The sequence below is a fragment of the Crocuta crocuta genome, unplaced genomic scaffold (genome assembly GCF_008692635.1).
Source record: "Crocuta crocuta isolate KB4526 unplaced genomic scaffold, BGI_CrCroc_1.0 scaffold39, whole genome shotgun sequence".
Taxonomy (NCBI): Eukaryota; Metazoa; Chordata; class Mammalia; order Carnivora; family Hyaenidae; genus Crocuta; species Crocuta crocuta.
The window spans coordinates 3777196-3791127 of NW_027533334.1; the positions used below are offsets into that span (position 1 = coordinate 3777196).

The 13932-nt window shown below is 41.0% G+C and overlaps 1 protein-coding gene across 1 annotated transcript in view; it reads right to left on the reverse strand.

Annotated features, from left to right (window-relative positions):
* Nucleotides 1-2262: 2262 nt before the first annotated feature.
* ATP6V1C1 (ATPase H+ transporting V1 subunit C1) overlaps nt 2263-13932 on the reverse strand; it is a 40957-nt gene continuing 29287 nt past the window's right edge. Inside the window, exons 9-13 of the mRNA XM_077748213.1 lie at nt 7305-7397; nt 7123-7216; nt 5160-5257; nt 4217-4343; nt 2263-2887 (exon numbers count right to left, since the gene is read on the reverse strand). Coding sequence (XP_077604339.1) covers nt 2792-2887; nt 4217-4343; nt 5160-5257; nt 7123-7216; nt 7305-7397 — 508 coding nt within the window. The 3' untranslated portion in view covers nt 2263-2791. The remainder of the gene's footprint in view (nt 2888-4216; nt 4344-5159; nt 5258-7122; nt 7217-7304; nt 7398-13932) is intronic.

Sequence of the window (13932 nt, forward strand, 5' to 3'; positions counted from 1 at the left end):
GGAAGGGGTGAGGCAACGAGTGCTGAGAGCACTGGCAAAATGGTCTCTGACAGATACCCAATAAATGCCTAATGAATGTCAAAGCTATGTGAGCTCTATCCTAGAGGAGAACCAGTAGCCTAGGAAGCAAACAAGGCAAAACAAGTAGCAAGAGTCCTTCCCAGGAATGGTGGCCGCCATCATCGGTGTAAAAACTCCAACACAGACTGAAGCTCAGAGACACTCACGCTGCTTTAGCATTATGCTACATACGCAAACCCTACTCACCCCCCACCGCCCCTACACAGTTACTTTCTTCTATCTTCAGACTCCACAATGTCACAAATCTTGAAATTCTCAGATTAAACTCAGGTGAAAAGAAGCTACACGCACTCATCTGGGATGGGGAATGCGTGCATCAAGCTCTCCCCAGCCACCATTCAAAGCACCTCGTGGGGGGGGGGGTCTCTTTCGCTCTCCACAGCAGCCCTATGAGGTGTGCACTCAAGTTACCCCCATTCTTTGAAGGAGGGACCAGGACGTGGAGATCACAGGGCTAATCGGTGGCAGAGCTGTGCCTGAGCTCCACAGCCATACTCTCAGCCACTCTGCATCCCTGAGAGAAATTACAGTGAAAGTTCCCAAGTTCCAAACATACACTGGGATTTTAGACTTGAAATAATCCCTACCTACACGTGTCAGAACACATTACAGTCCAAGTAAAACCTTAAAAGTCATCATGTAAGTCTACCAATCTTTTACTATAACTGTCAAAACACATACCGACCCCAGATTACGCCCACTGTACTGAGACTTAAAATAACACCTGCAAGAGGAGACTGAGAACCAGAATTCTCTGACACCAAAACCAAAAATTTTCAGCTGTGTCTTATCTAAAGGAAAAACTGAAAATAAAATCTGCATTCTAAACGTCTTAAATTTAGAATTCTGACAGACGCCTGGCAGTATGTGTCAAAACTTTAAATCTACAAACCTATAACCTATGACCCCCCACTCCCAGGGTCTCTCTTACGGAAATACTAACACAAGTAAACAAAGATATCTGTGGAAGGATGTTTACTGCAGCAGTGTTTGTTCAGAGCAAAGGCAAAAAATAACCTGTATCCCATCCAGTCAGCTATATTATGGCACAAATACATGATGTAAAGTCATGGAGCCAGTTAAAAGAAAATGAGGTAGCTCTAGACAGATGGACACGTAGATAATCTAGATATACTAGTAAGCAAAAGAGCAAGTAACAGGATATATGCAGTCTGATCCTACTTTTATTTAAAAATAAACTATGTTTGTGTGTGTGATATATACGTTGAGGAAATCTAGAAAAAGGCCTGGAAGAATACATAAAAACTTCCTTGAAAAGATGTGGGGTGGGGGGTCACTTGGGTGGCTCAGTGAGTTGAGTGTCCAGCTTTGGCTCAGGTCATGATCTCACTGTTCATGGGTGCGAGTCCCATGTCAGGCTCTGTGCTGACAGCTCAGCCTGCTTCGGATTCTGTGTCTCCCTCTCTCTCTGCCCCTCCCCTACTCGCATTCTGTCTCTCTCTCAAAAAATAAATGAATGTTAAAAAAAAAAGAAGAAAAGATATGGGAGGCAGTAGGGGTCATCTCTCATTCTTCACTTTATAAAAGTCTGAACTTGAAGTTAATTTCTCTTGAAATAATATAAATTTTCAAGTAAAAGGATTAGGAAGGTTAATTTCTAGAAGGAATAGGTTAGAAATGCCTTTAAAATAGAAACTTCTCTCTCCGAGGTGCAAGCCTGGGAGTGCACAGGAAGGCTCGCACTGCCATAAAACCTGCCTCTAGAAGTTTCCTCAGGATGCAAAACTAAGTCACACAGTTCAGAGATTTTTAAACCTAACACTGCCTCTTTTCAGACAATGTCATAAATGACACAGATGTCAAAATGAAGCCTTTTATCACCAACCTTGAAAAGGAAACCTGTAAAGTAAGGACTTACACAACACAATGACTGAAACTGCACAGTTTTGCTACACTTTATTCAAAGTTGGCCCTTCTTCCTAATGATTTGAGCAAACTCAAAATCTAGCGTCCACATGTAAATATCTGTGATATGTTGAAAACTAATCTTTACATGTGTGACCCAGATTTGGCACACTTAAATCATATGCGAGTCAGACACAAATGGTCGACCCTCCCACATAGCAAAACCTGGGAAGTGGGATAGCAAGTCAGCCACGGTGTCCGTTTCTAAACTCGCAAACTGAACGGTCATCTTCCAAAGTGACACACACCACAATACACCTTTGCACAGGTAATTTTATTCTCTCCTGTGGGTGTCAACAGTGCTCAGAGATTGTAATTTGAAACATTCAGAAAGCACATACCTGAATATTGTCACATTTCTTTACATCATGATTCAATAACTATTAAACAGTTACATCTACTAAATACAGTGAACAAAATGGTATAAACATTTACCATTCCCTTGTAAACAAGGCTTTTGTGCACAACAGTAACAAATGGAATTAATGCATTACCACAATATCAATGAGGAAAGACCTTGTCTTTAAATAAACTATTCTGTTTATAAATAAACTCTGATTTTTTTAGTACACATTTACAGACCTGATCAATAAAAAGAAATAAGACATCTATTTTCCTTGAAAAAGAAAATATTAAGAAATGGACCACTATGGAAGAACTCACCCAGGAAAGGGGGTCAGAAGCAAGCAAAGGACACTAGAGAGTTAAAAGTACTGTCACACTGCAGCCTATTTCCGTTAGGGTCACCAGCACAAGGGCAGGATTGTTTGGGAAGGAGCTGGTTTTACTTGAATTCCAGCAAGTTGCAATCAATCTTGTAGTACACATAGGGGTAGTACTCCTGTTGACTCAGGTTTAAGCCTGGAATATCCATAGGAGCCTATGGAAAAATCAGAAAATCACTCAGTGGAACACTTACAGAAATCAAAAAAAGAAGAAGTTAAGTATTACCATTCACCTTTGTACTGAACACCTACTTGGACTAAGTCTATGTGTACCCTAATTTAATCTGAGTTAGTTACTCTGATTACTCCTATTTTGCCAATGACGAAAAAAGTAGTAAAGCCAGGTTTAAACACTGATTGCAAGGCCTGTATGTGTCTAACCATAACCCTACCATCCTTTTTTATGCATAAGGTATAAAATTACTTCTTAAAATTTTTAAATCTCAGGCTTGTGGTACTGAGTTTATGGGCCATATGGCTTATAAAATGTTGAACAGAAGTAAACCAAGCATAATTTTAATGATTATCACTTATTATTTATATGTGTTTTAAGAATACACTGGTAGGAAATTATGTATCAATTAGTTGGACATCATTTTTTATTGACAATTACATGGAAATGTAGAAAGCAATTTCCTTCATTTTCTTCTATCAAGAAAAACTAACTTTTCATGGGTTCTAACTAATGCAAATATGAGAGACTACCAACCTAAAAAGGAATAAAAAATCAACAAGATATATGAAATAAAAGCCTACTACAATTTTAAACAACAGCAACAAAAACACACATATGTTGTTTATATGTTTATTTTTTTTTTTTTTAATTTTTTTTTAATGTTTATTTATTTCTAGGAGAGAGAGAGAGACAGGGTGAGCAGGGGAGGGTCAGAGAGAGAGGGAATCACAGACTCTGAAACAGGCTCCAGGCTCTGAGCTGACAGTCAACACTGAGCCCGACGCGGGGCTCGAACCCACGAACCGCGAGATCATGACCTAAGTGAAAGTCGGATGCTTAACCGACTAAGCCACTCAGGCGCCCCTGTTTATATGTTTAAAAGGAGATATAAACACACCAGGTTAGAAAACTGGCAGTTCCCTTTCAAATGCTTCTCTATTGATTTCACTCCTTCTGCCAAATACAGTTTAAATAACTACTTATTTTCTTCTTCTCTGCCACTTACTAACTTTTGTAAGCAAGTAATATCACTGGTTGCTTCCTTATTTCTGCAGCTATGAACATCTGATCTACAGCAAGATAATGACTGGCTTAGAAGCAAAGCCCTGCTCTAACTAGTATAAAACAGGGTAAACAACGTAAATTACTTGCTATGTTTATCTAACAAATTAATGGAGAACCTCAAAGTAATAAAAAAGATAGATTAAATAATACGGTGTTTACTATCCCTTTTCTATTGCCTTCCAATAATTTTTTTCTGAAATTAATTCCAGTTCCTACTCTAATAAGATACTGAGTAAGTACTTACATCTATAATAGCTGCCGCACTGCTGTCTAGATGTTTATACAATTCATATAATACTTCTCTTAGTTTCTTCATTGTTTTCTTATTGGGCTGAAGGAGCATTGCTTGGAAGTTCACAGGCAAGCCATACCTTATCAGGAAGCAAACGTGTAGTATGTAACACAAGTAAACATATAAACAGATTTTCTTTTCAAAGCAAATATTCTCATACTCTTCTTTAGTCACAGTTAATAGAGAGAGGGTACACCTCATTCTAATGACCACCTTTGCAAGTTCAACTAATATACAAAGAAACTCAATTCTTCTCTGGTCCTCACTGTCCACCAGAAATGAGAGTCAATTATTTTTAATTACTCTTCCATTTCTAAGGTAATCTATGAATACCCCCAGCAGACAGCAATAATATGTACACTTAGTAGACACCTTCATGATAATAAACATAATCACTCACATCTTGAAAAATCAAGGACATTTACAAAGAGTGAGCATGGCTGCAGGTAAGAATTGTGAACTATTTCTAATATGAGCAAAATGTACAGAGGCTCACACGATGATTGAGATTTTTAAGTGTCTCAAAATAAAATGTTTTAGGTTGACATGAAACAATGATTTCAAATAAGTCATCAATACACTGTATACTAAACTACCTGTAAAGTTTACAAAAGATCTTCTTTTAAGCAAACATTGACTAAGTATTTTATAATCTACTTTTGGCTTAGCTGCACAGGAAAAGAATCAGGGAGTACAGCAGCAATGATCACTTTTTCTAACCCGGGCATTAAGGACAAGGCTAACATGTGCGCATGACGCTGACGATCTCTCCCTCACAGTTGTTCCTTTGGTTTCTCGGCTGCAATTTCCCATCACTGGACTGTGTGTTATAACCAAGAGGCCAGTGTAAAGGGATCCATGACCCTTCAGTTCCAAGTTACTCAATTAACTTTACCTTAAAACTGACTCAACAAAAACTCTCAATGCTTTCACATGAATCCACGCAATAAACGCCTCACTGAAATTTACTTTCAGCCACCGTACAAGTGGTCCCTATAAAAAAGAAAAAAAAATACCACAAACTTGGTATTGAAACTGGCAATTAGAAGCAAATAAATCAAATATTTTTAAAGGAGTGACGATCTAATAAGAATCTACAAGAAAATCAAATCACATTATAATGCACTTTAAAAAATGTTTCATTATTCTCATTATCTTGGATGTTTCATCTTCAATAAAATTAAAGGGTAAACCACTACTCTATTACTTCAGTATAATATTCATAGAACCTACTCATTAACACAGGAAAAGGCATACATTTTAATGAAAGTAATTTAAACTAATACAGAATATAAATGTGCCCTACACTTAAAACCCAAAATACAAAAACCTGGACTTATTCTGCAGTGCATTTCAGACATTTAAAACAGAATTTAATTTACAAACAACTTCTCAGGAACAAGGATAAAAAGTTATACAATAAGTCATTTCTTTTTTAATGTTTATTTCTGAGAGGGTGGTCAGAGAGAGACAGAGAATCTGAAGCCGGCTCTGAGCTGACAGCACAGAGCCCAACGCGAGGCTGGAATTTATGAACTGTGAGATCATGACCTGAGCTAAAGTCAGATGCTTACCTGACTGAGCCAGCCAGGCGCCCTGCAGTAAGTCATTTAATACGTATCCCTAGGTCTTAATTTTTTCTTCTGTAAAATCAGAGGATGTTGATCTAGATCCCTTAAACCCCTGCACATTCCAAACTTTTAAAGATTGTATTATATAAGTTCTTTCTGAACTTGAAATATTCGGGATGATTTCCTGAATGAAAATACTCCTTTAAAGAAACAGCTTTCAAATAACTCAATACTGCCTCTCAATACTTACAAGACACACACGATCAGTTCAGCTAAGTTATTTAGACAACATCATTAGGCTCTCAGTTCAGCTAAGTTATTTAGACAACATCACTAGGCTCATTCAATGTACCAACCAATTAATTTAAGCAAAAAGGATCACAAGACTAAGTGAAAATCTTTGGTTAAAATATCTGTTCTTTAAAAGGGTTTTGGACCTTCCTAACAAGTTGGTTTTATTGGGCATTACTTGGTTAGGGTTAGTTTTCTCCCTAATAAGATGATACGGTTTATAAAGTACTTAGGAATAATTTTATGATTTGCTTTTATTTTTTCTTGCATTTCAAGAGAAATCCATTTTTAGTCATCATTGTTCCCCTTCCATACAAGCTTTTAGTCTTCACAATAATCTAGCACTTAAAGATGACAAGGAAGTAAGACACCGTCTTCCGTTTTCAGAATTCGATCCCCCTTCCCCATTTTGCCTAGTACATACTAACTCTCCAGTGGCTTAAATAACCAACTGCTTCAGTATAAGATTGTGCCATTCAAAAAATTTGCCTCAAGAAAGTGAAAATTCTTACTGAAAAAGAACGAACCACTATTTAATTAAATTAATCCCTCACTACAGGAGCATTAACGTTATATTTAAAATTAATTCCTGATAAGGATTTAGATGGAATAATTAATTTTAAGGTATGGATTTCAAGATAACTACTCACAGATCTAAGTTTGTTTACAGATAATAACCAGGGGCACCTGGGTGGCTCAGGGGTTAAGCATCCAACCGACTCCTGATTTCAGCACCTGTCATGCTCTCAGAGTTCATGAGTTTGAGCTCCACGTGGGGCAAGACACTGACAGTGAGGAGCCTGCTTGGGAGTGTCTCTCTCTCTCTCTCTCTCTCTCTCTCTCTCTCAAAATAAACTTTAAAACCATTAAAATAGGAAAAATAACTAAAAACAAGTGTGTTAAAAGTAAAATCAGAGTTTTCTTTTAAATAAAAAAAAGCAGTACTCCTTTTTCTTTTGCTTATCACTGATAATACTAAATATTAAGAACACATACAAACTGCTTTTTCTTGTCAGTAGAAAGCCTGTTCATTTCTTCTTTATCTGCTTTCATCTCCTCTTCATTATACTGGAAGTCACGAACGATGAATCTAAATTTGAGAAGAGAGGAAACCAAAATTATCCATTCTGTATATATAGGTAATCAACAAATTAAAAATAAGAAAATAATAATCTTACTTGTTTTCCCTGGCTTTGTGTCTGAAGTCATCAACTGCCTTCCTAAACAAGGTGACATTGCACAGGTAACTGTCTTGGTCCTCTGAGAGTACACTATGGGGGGAAAAAGGTCCATTTCAAGTTTTCCACTTCTCACTCTCTTTCACACCAAGGGCGGAACTCACAAACAGGAGGAGTGACAGTAAAGCGGAGCAGTCCTTCTTCTCAAACCGCCTCAGTGCTAACCGCCTGTATTGCCTCAAACACCAAGGATCCTCAGTGGTTATATCTTTATTGATAATGCCTTCACAGCCCTGTATTACGTTTACCTCTTTCTAACCCAATAAAATCCAACATTAATTCAAGTGAAGTGTCCAAACTCTAAGGACCATGCTTTTCAATCTGTAACAGTGCCAGGCTGGCGGAGGCAAAACCAGGAGCCAGTTTATTTCCGGAGTTTCCCTGCTTTCTTGCTAATAAGCACCTTCTTCTCTTTTGGACACCGAATTCTCTCTCCCTCCCTCTCTCCCTCTCTCCCTCTCCCCCTCTCTCCCTCTCTCCCTCCCTCCCTCCCTCCAGCTGAGGCCTGGCCCACCCTCTCTGCATTGCCCACACCTGCTACCACAGGTCTTTCCTTTTCTCCACTGCATCCTAACTCAAAAACGGACAAATGCAATAGTGTAAATAACCTCCGACAAAAAACATGCTTTATGCATCTCAGGGCTTCCTTCTAGGCTCTAGAAGATCCCAGGGAGGTCAGAGCTTCCTCCAGTCACAGGTCCCATGGACATCCTTGGAATGACTTTTCTAGACACAACTGTGGGGAAATTTTACTATCATATAAATCTGAACTGCCTTGGCGAAAGGCCCAGTGACTGGAAAGGCAAACTGTACAGTTCATGTAAACTATGATCCTGATTTGGCTTTCAAAAGTTACCTACAGCTACTATGGAGAGAATCCCACGTATGAGGTCTATGAGGCTATATGCTGAATTGTTCCAACAGCGATGATGTTGGGGCAGGAGAAGGAGAATCACTTGGGGGGGAGGGGGGCTGTTCTAGCTTTCCTATATTGGGTTTTTTTAATGTGTTTAGTCTTTATTTACAACGTGCTACTTCTGAAATCAGAAAAAAATGTTTTACGAACCTGAGGAGGTACTTGTGGAATTCAAAGATAGTTTACTAAATAGTTTAGTTTTTGCAGGAAGTCTAAGAACTGCCTGGTTGGCAGTTAATTCAAGGTAAATGCAGGAGGTGACTACCATGCTTTATCGTTGAATGGCTAGAAGAACTGAAGCCACCCGGCCCTCGATCTTCCTCTCCAGCAGCAGGCCCAGCAGACGCCTCTGGGAGGACAGGCCACCATCATCACTGACACAGACAGAAACTCAGCTACTCTGGATTTAGAACATTTGAACTTCCTCTAAAAGGTGCCCTCTCTGGCTGGCTCAGTCAGCAGTGCGTGTGACTCCTGATCTCAAGGTTGTGAGTCTGAGCCCCACGTTGAATGTACAGATTACTTTAAAACAAAATCTTAAAAAAAATTTTTTTTTTTAATGAAAGGTGCTCTCTCAAAACTATTACCCTTAGGTTCCTGCTCCCAGCGACTATCAAATCCAAAACAAGGCAGCTACCAAGTGGACAGAACTTCATAAAAAACCGTTAATGATGTTGTGGTCTGCCAGGCTTGACTCTGTAATATGCACACTGTGATCAAAACAAATCCAAATCCAACCTGACGGGCTACTACAGACCCCTAACAATGTCCCACCACTGTCTCGGTAATCTTTTACATTCACATGGGACTTTGCTGTTTTAAAGACCATTTCAAAAGCGCCTGATGTGTGACATGCTCTGTGACCATGAGCAGGGGGTCTCCTACACAGGCCCCTTTGCATGGAGAGACCTGGGTCACAGCAAAGTTGTCTGGCGCATTTAAAATCCTTATGGTGAAGGAAGTCAAGATAAAAATTCAGTCTTATTTTAGGACTAAATCCTGCTGTGCTACTTTATTAAGAAAAAAATAAATAGACACCACTTATTGGCTTTTCCTTCCTATTCTCAGGAAAGATATTTCTTAAAATCTTATAAAAAACAAACCATGAGGCCTTGGTATAATGGACTTTCAATCACTTAAGATGTACTAAGCCTTGGGGAAAAAAAAAAAACACGACACACACACCACCACCACCACCACAAAACCATGTACTGAGCCTCTCTATAAATGTGCCCAGCTCTTCCTACATATTAGGAATTAAACTAGGGGGCGATTGTGTGGCTCAGTCAGTTAAGTATCCAACTCTTGATTTCATCTCAGGTCAGGATCTCACAGTTTGTGGGTTGAAGCCCCATATCAGTCTGTGCACTAACAGTGTGGAGCCTGCTTGATATTCTCTCTCTTTCCCTCTCTCTCTGTCTCCTCCCTCACTTGAGCTTTCTCTCAAAAATAAATGAACTTTTTTAAAAAAGGAATAAAACTAAGAGAAAGTGGTTCTCTGACCTGAAGACATGGGTCTAATAAAGGAAACAGACAGAAACAAGTAATACAATACAGATTTGTAAGTGTATCAGAAGATACATGTGACATATGGAGGCAAAAAGGGAATTAATAACTTTATCTCAGTCAGGGGCGCCTGGGTGGCTCAGTCAGTTAAGCGTCCCACTTCAGCTCAGCTTGGGAATCTTGTGATTCATGAGTTTGAGCCCCACATTGGGCTCTGTGCTGACAGCTCAGATTCTGTGCCTCCCTCTCTCTCTGCCCCTCCCCCACTCATGCTCTCAGGCACGCTCTCTCTCAAAAATAAACAAACACTAAAAAAAAAATTTAAAAAAAAGAACTTTATCTCAGGGGACATTAAAGAGTTTCACAAAAGCAGTGATGCCAAGTGGAAATCCGAAAGACAGGCAAAGAAGAGAGCATGCCAGGAGAACTCCATATGCAAATGCACAGAGGTGTAAAATAACATGACGCATTTGGGGAATTGCCAGAAAGAAGTACAGCTGGAACACAGGGCACAAAGGGTGTGTGTGTGTGTGTGTGTGTGTGTGTGTGTGTGCGCGCATGCAGGTGTGCCAGTAGACTGTTACAGCACAAAAATGAAAATGGCAGCAATTCGGGAGACTGATGAAAAGAAGAAAATTAATTAGAGATACGGAGCCCAGATAATGGCAATTAACATTAGACCAGGCAAGAGATGGAAGTCTAAACTAAAGCAGTGTTAGTAGCTACGTNGTGCTTCTGGTTGGGAACTAGGCAGATGTTGCTCCCACGCACTAGGGAGGTGGGCGGCTGGGGGCATAATGTCCTACAGGCAGTTACCTGCGCACAAACGTGCAGTGCCCAGGAGAAAGCCAGGCGTGTGAGCCTGAAACTACGGGATCAGCAGGTCCCAGATGGAGAGTTCAGGGTCCCAAAGCTGCAGGCAGAGTCAAGGCCCTCGGGGTGGTTGAAAAGGCTCTGACAGAAGAACAAGTTGTCCCACTAAGACAGACAAGCCCAAGTCTAGACTGGCCACTACCCAGGGCTACCACCTTCTCTCTGTCTGACTCATGCGACTCGGGCACCGAGGCCAGGAGGCTGCATTACAGGCTAACGAGGGGAGGAAGTCTGCAGGCGGCCGCAAGGGCCAGAGATGATGGTACCTGCAAGACAACCGCTCCAGCGATGACTCGAGAGTCCAGGTTCAGTGGGAGCAGCAGCACGACTGAGGAAACCAACAATATCAAGGTAAAGGGGTGGGGACTAGAGATACGGACAAGGTCAAAGAACAGGTTCTGTCACAGTGAAAAAGAAAGAGGCTCTGGTTCAAGAGTTGGATTACAGATTTAAGCCTTTCTAGAAGTAAAGCCTTTCTAGAGGTCGGGGATGTGGCAAGGGGAGAGTCTGCAAAAATCCAGTGGAGGTGACGGTCTGTGAGCTGCAGGGATCAGGGAGCTGAGAAGCCAGAAGCTGGAGGGGTTCCACGCCCAGCCAGAACCGGCAGTGACCTTCAGTGACACGTGAGACCACGGCACAGAAACAAAATGCACACCAGAAGGAGAGCAAAGGGGTAGGGAAGTACCATCTTTTCATGATTTAAACATGGACCTAAACACTTCCCAGAGGTGATGCTGGCCAGGAACATCTTCAAAGGGAGCTCAGTTTAGCTTAACCCAGCTTGCCTAAGTTCTACTAGATTCAAATAAATGACCCAAACACACGACCTTCCTTTAGTTCTGTTACACAGATGTAACCAGGCCTGAAGGAAATGTCACCATTTTCCAGGTATCTCACGGCATTTTCAGTAGCCCACGTGAGTGGCCATGCTTCCGGAGCTCACTGAACTCTGCCTTCCGATTCCTTAGCTCACTCCTAAGACTCACCCCTGCCCTCTCCTCTGTCCCCTAACCAATCAATCTTCCCATGTCACCGCAGGCCCATCTCTCCTGCTTTTCTTCACAAAAGTGATCTTTGTGAGCCCTGCTCTAAAACCCAAAGGAAACTTTTCCTTGCACAAGTTTTTTCTAGGCCTTCCTAGCTCCATTCCTCTAGCCCCTCTTCTCTGTGAAGAACCAAGGCATTTGTGGTACTGCTTCCAGTGATGCAGAAAAGAACTAAGCTACCTGGTGATAGGAGCTGGTCAGACCATCTTCACAAGCAAAAGCAGAGAAAAGAGAAGCGGTAACCCTAGGTACAAGTGAAAACACCTCTCTCCGAGCAGGCCTCCCAACAAGAAGCAGAACAGCAGCCTGGCCTCCACCTCCTCGGCCGGAAATCTGCACGGCATCACACGCATCCCCACACTTAGCTACACGGCAGTGGCAGTGGCTCAAACTCTCCAATAATTTTAACACTTGAGCAGAAAACTTTGCAAATATAAGTATTTTTTAAGTGACATTTATTTCCTTCAGGTTTGAAGACAGTACTTTTCAATCCATTCTCCCACCTCACAATTCCACGCTCATCTTCACTGCTCCCAAGTAAGCACTGAAGTACCAAGAAGCAACAAGTGAATGTATTACTACTTACAAATGACTTAAAACTAAGCACTCAGACCAATCCCTAGCATACAGCAGCTACTCAAAAATGTTAGTATGATAAGCAAAAAATCCAGCATCAAGTCACAGAGCTCTTTCCTGGACAGAGAATGAAATGTCAGACTCCCTCTCCAGCCCGTCTGTCCCCCAGGAGTGCAATGCACTCTTCACAGTGCCGGTTGAGAGGCTGCTGTTCTTGTAGCTAATTATAATTAGCAATAATCGTGCCTCAGATAAACCCTATCGGCTATGACACTGCCGCCCTGCACGGCTCTTGTGCACTAAATTTAAAACACTAAGCTTTCATGGCAATGATTCCAAATGTCTTTTGAACTGAGAAAAAGAACAGATGTTTTCGCCAACCGGTGGTCAGGGAGCACTTGTATCTCATTCAGAAGACAGGTGTGGTCTACACTAAACCGTTCCCACCTGGAATTTTTTCCTCTAAACTACTAAATTAATCTTCAAAAGATAAAAAATCTCTGAAGTAATATTTTTAGAGTCCTTCTTTCAGAGTAAATCAGAAACCTGTCTCCACACCACTCCCCTGAACCTTGGGCCTGGCACGTGTACAATTTGTGAGGACATTCTGTATGCACTGGGCCCGTGGTCTCCTCCTTCTCCTGCCTCTTGGACATTAAGTCAGCCTCTTTGGCGCTACTGTCCTACAGCGTACAAAGGTATACAAAGTGGTTATTTGTCAGTGTCAGTGGAAAACTAATATGAAGACACCACCTTGGTCTTCAGTTTGCCATGTGAAGGGCTGGTGTGTGAATAGAATGTAGTCCCCAAAATGGGGGAAAAAAATTGTGATGAGCAGAGGTTTGTGGTTTAGTTCTCAAAAAAAAATGAACATTTGTGAAACTACAATCATATTATCTCATGTTTTATAGACCTTATCAAGCCTTAAAATAACCTCATAACATGTTCTAGGAAGGTGCTATGCTCATTTTACAAAGAAAATGAGGCCCAGAGAAATTAAAAGACTTACCCTAGGTCACACAACAAGTTGGTAGCAAAACCAGCAATAGAACTCAGATCCCTGGGTCCAGTACTCTTTCCATTATACTAAGCTACCTCCCACAGGACACAATGAAACTGGAAAAGAAAATACTCGGGACACCTGAATGGCTGAGTCGGTGAAGTGTCCGACTTCGGCTCAGGTCATGATCTTGCGGTTCATGAGTTCGAGCCCCACATTGGGCTCTGTGCTGACAGTGTGGAGCCTGGAGCCTGTTTCAGATTCTGCATCTCCCTCTCTCTCTCTGCCCCTCCTCAACTCATGCTTTGTCTCTCTCTCTCTCTCAAAAATGAATCAACATTTAAAAAAAAATTTTTTTTTTAAAAAAAGACAATACTTTATGGATCTAACCTCACTAATACCACTTCTTTACTATCTGCTCCACCTTCCTCTCAGCACATGTTGCCCCCTCTTGAGGTGTATCTGTACAAAAGAACCCTCGGGGGATGCATATACACTGTTTTTAATACTTCCTCAAAGAACATTTCACGTGGAATGATAGAACACAGGAAAAAATGACAAGGTAGTGTCAATAGTACAAAACCGAATGTTAAAAAACCTGACTTTTAGTCCTAACCTTGTCACTGGACACTAGTACAGCCCAATGCAGCA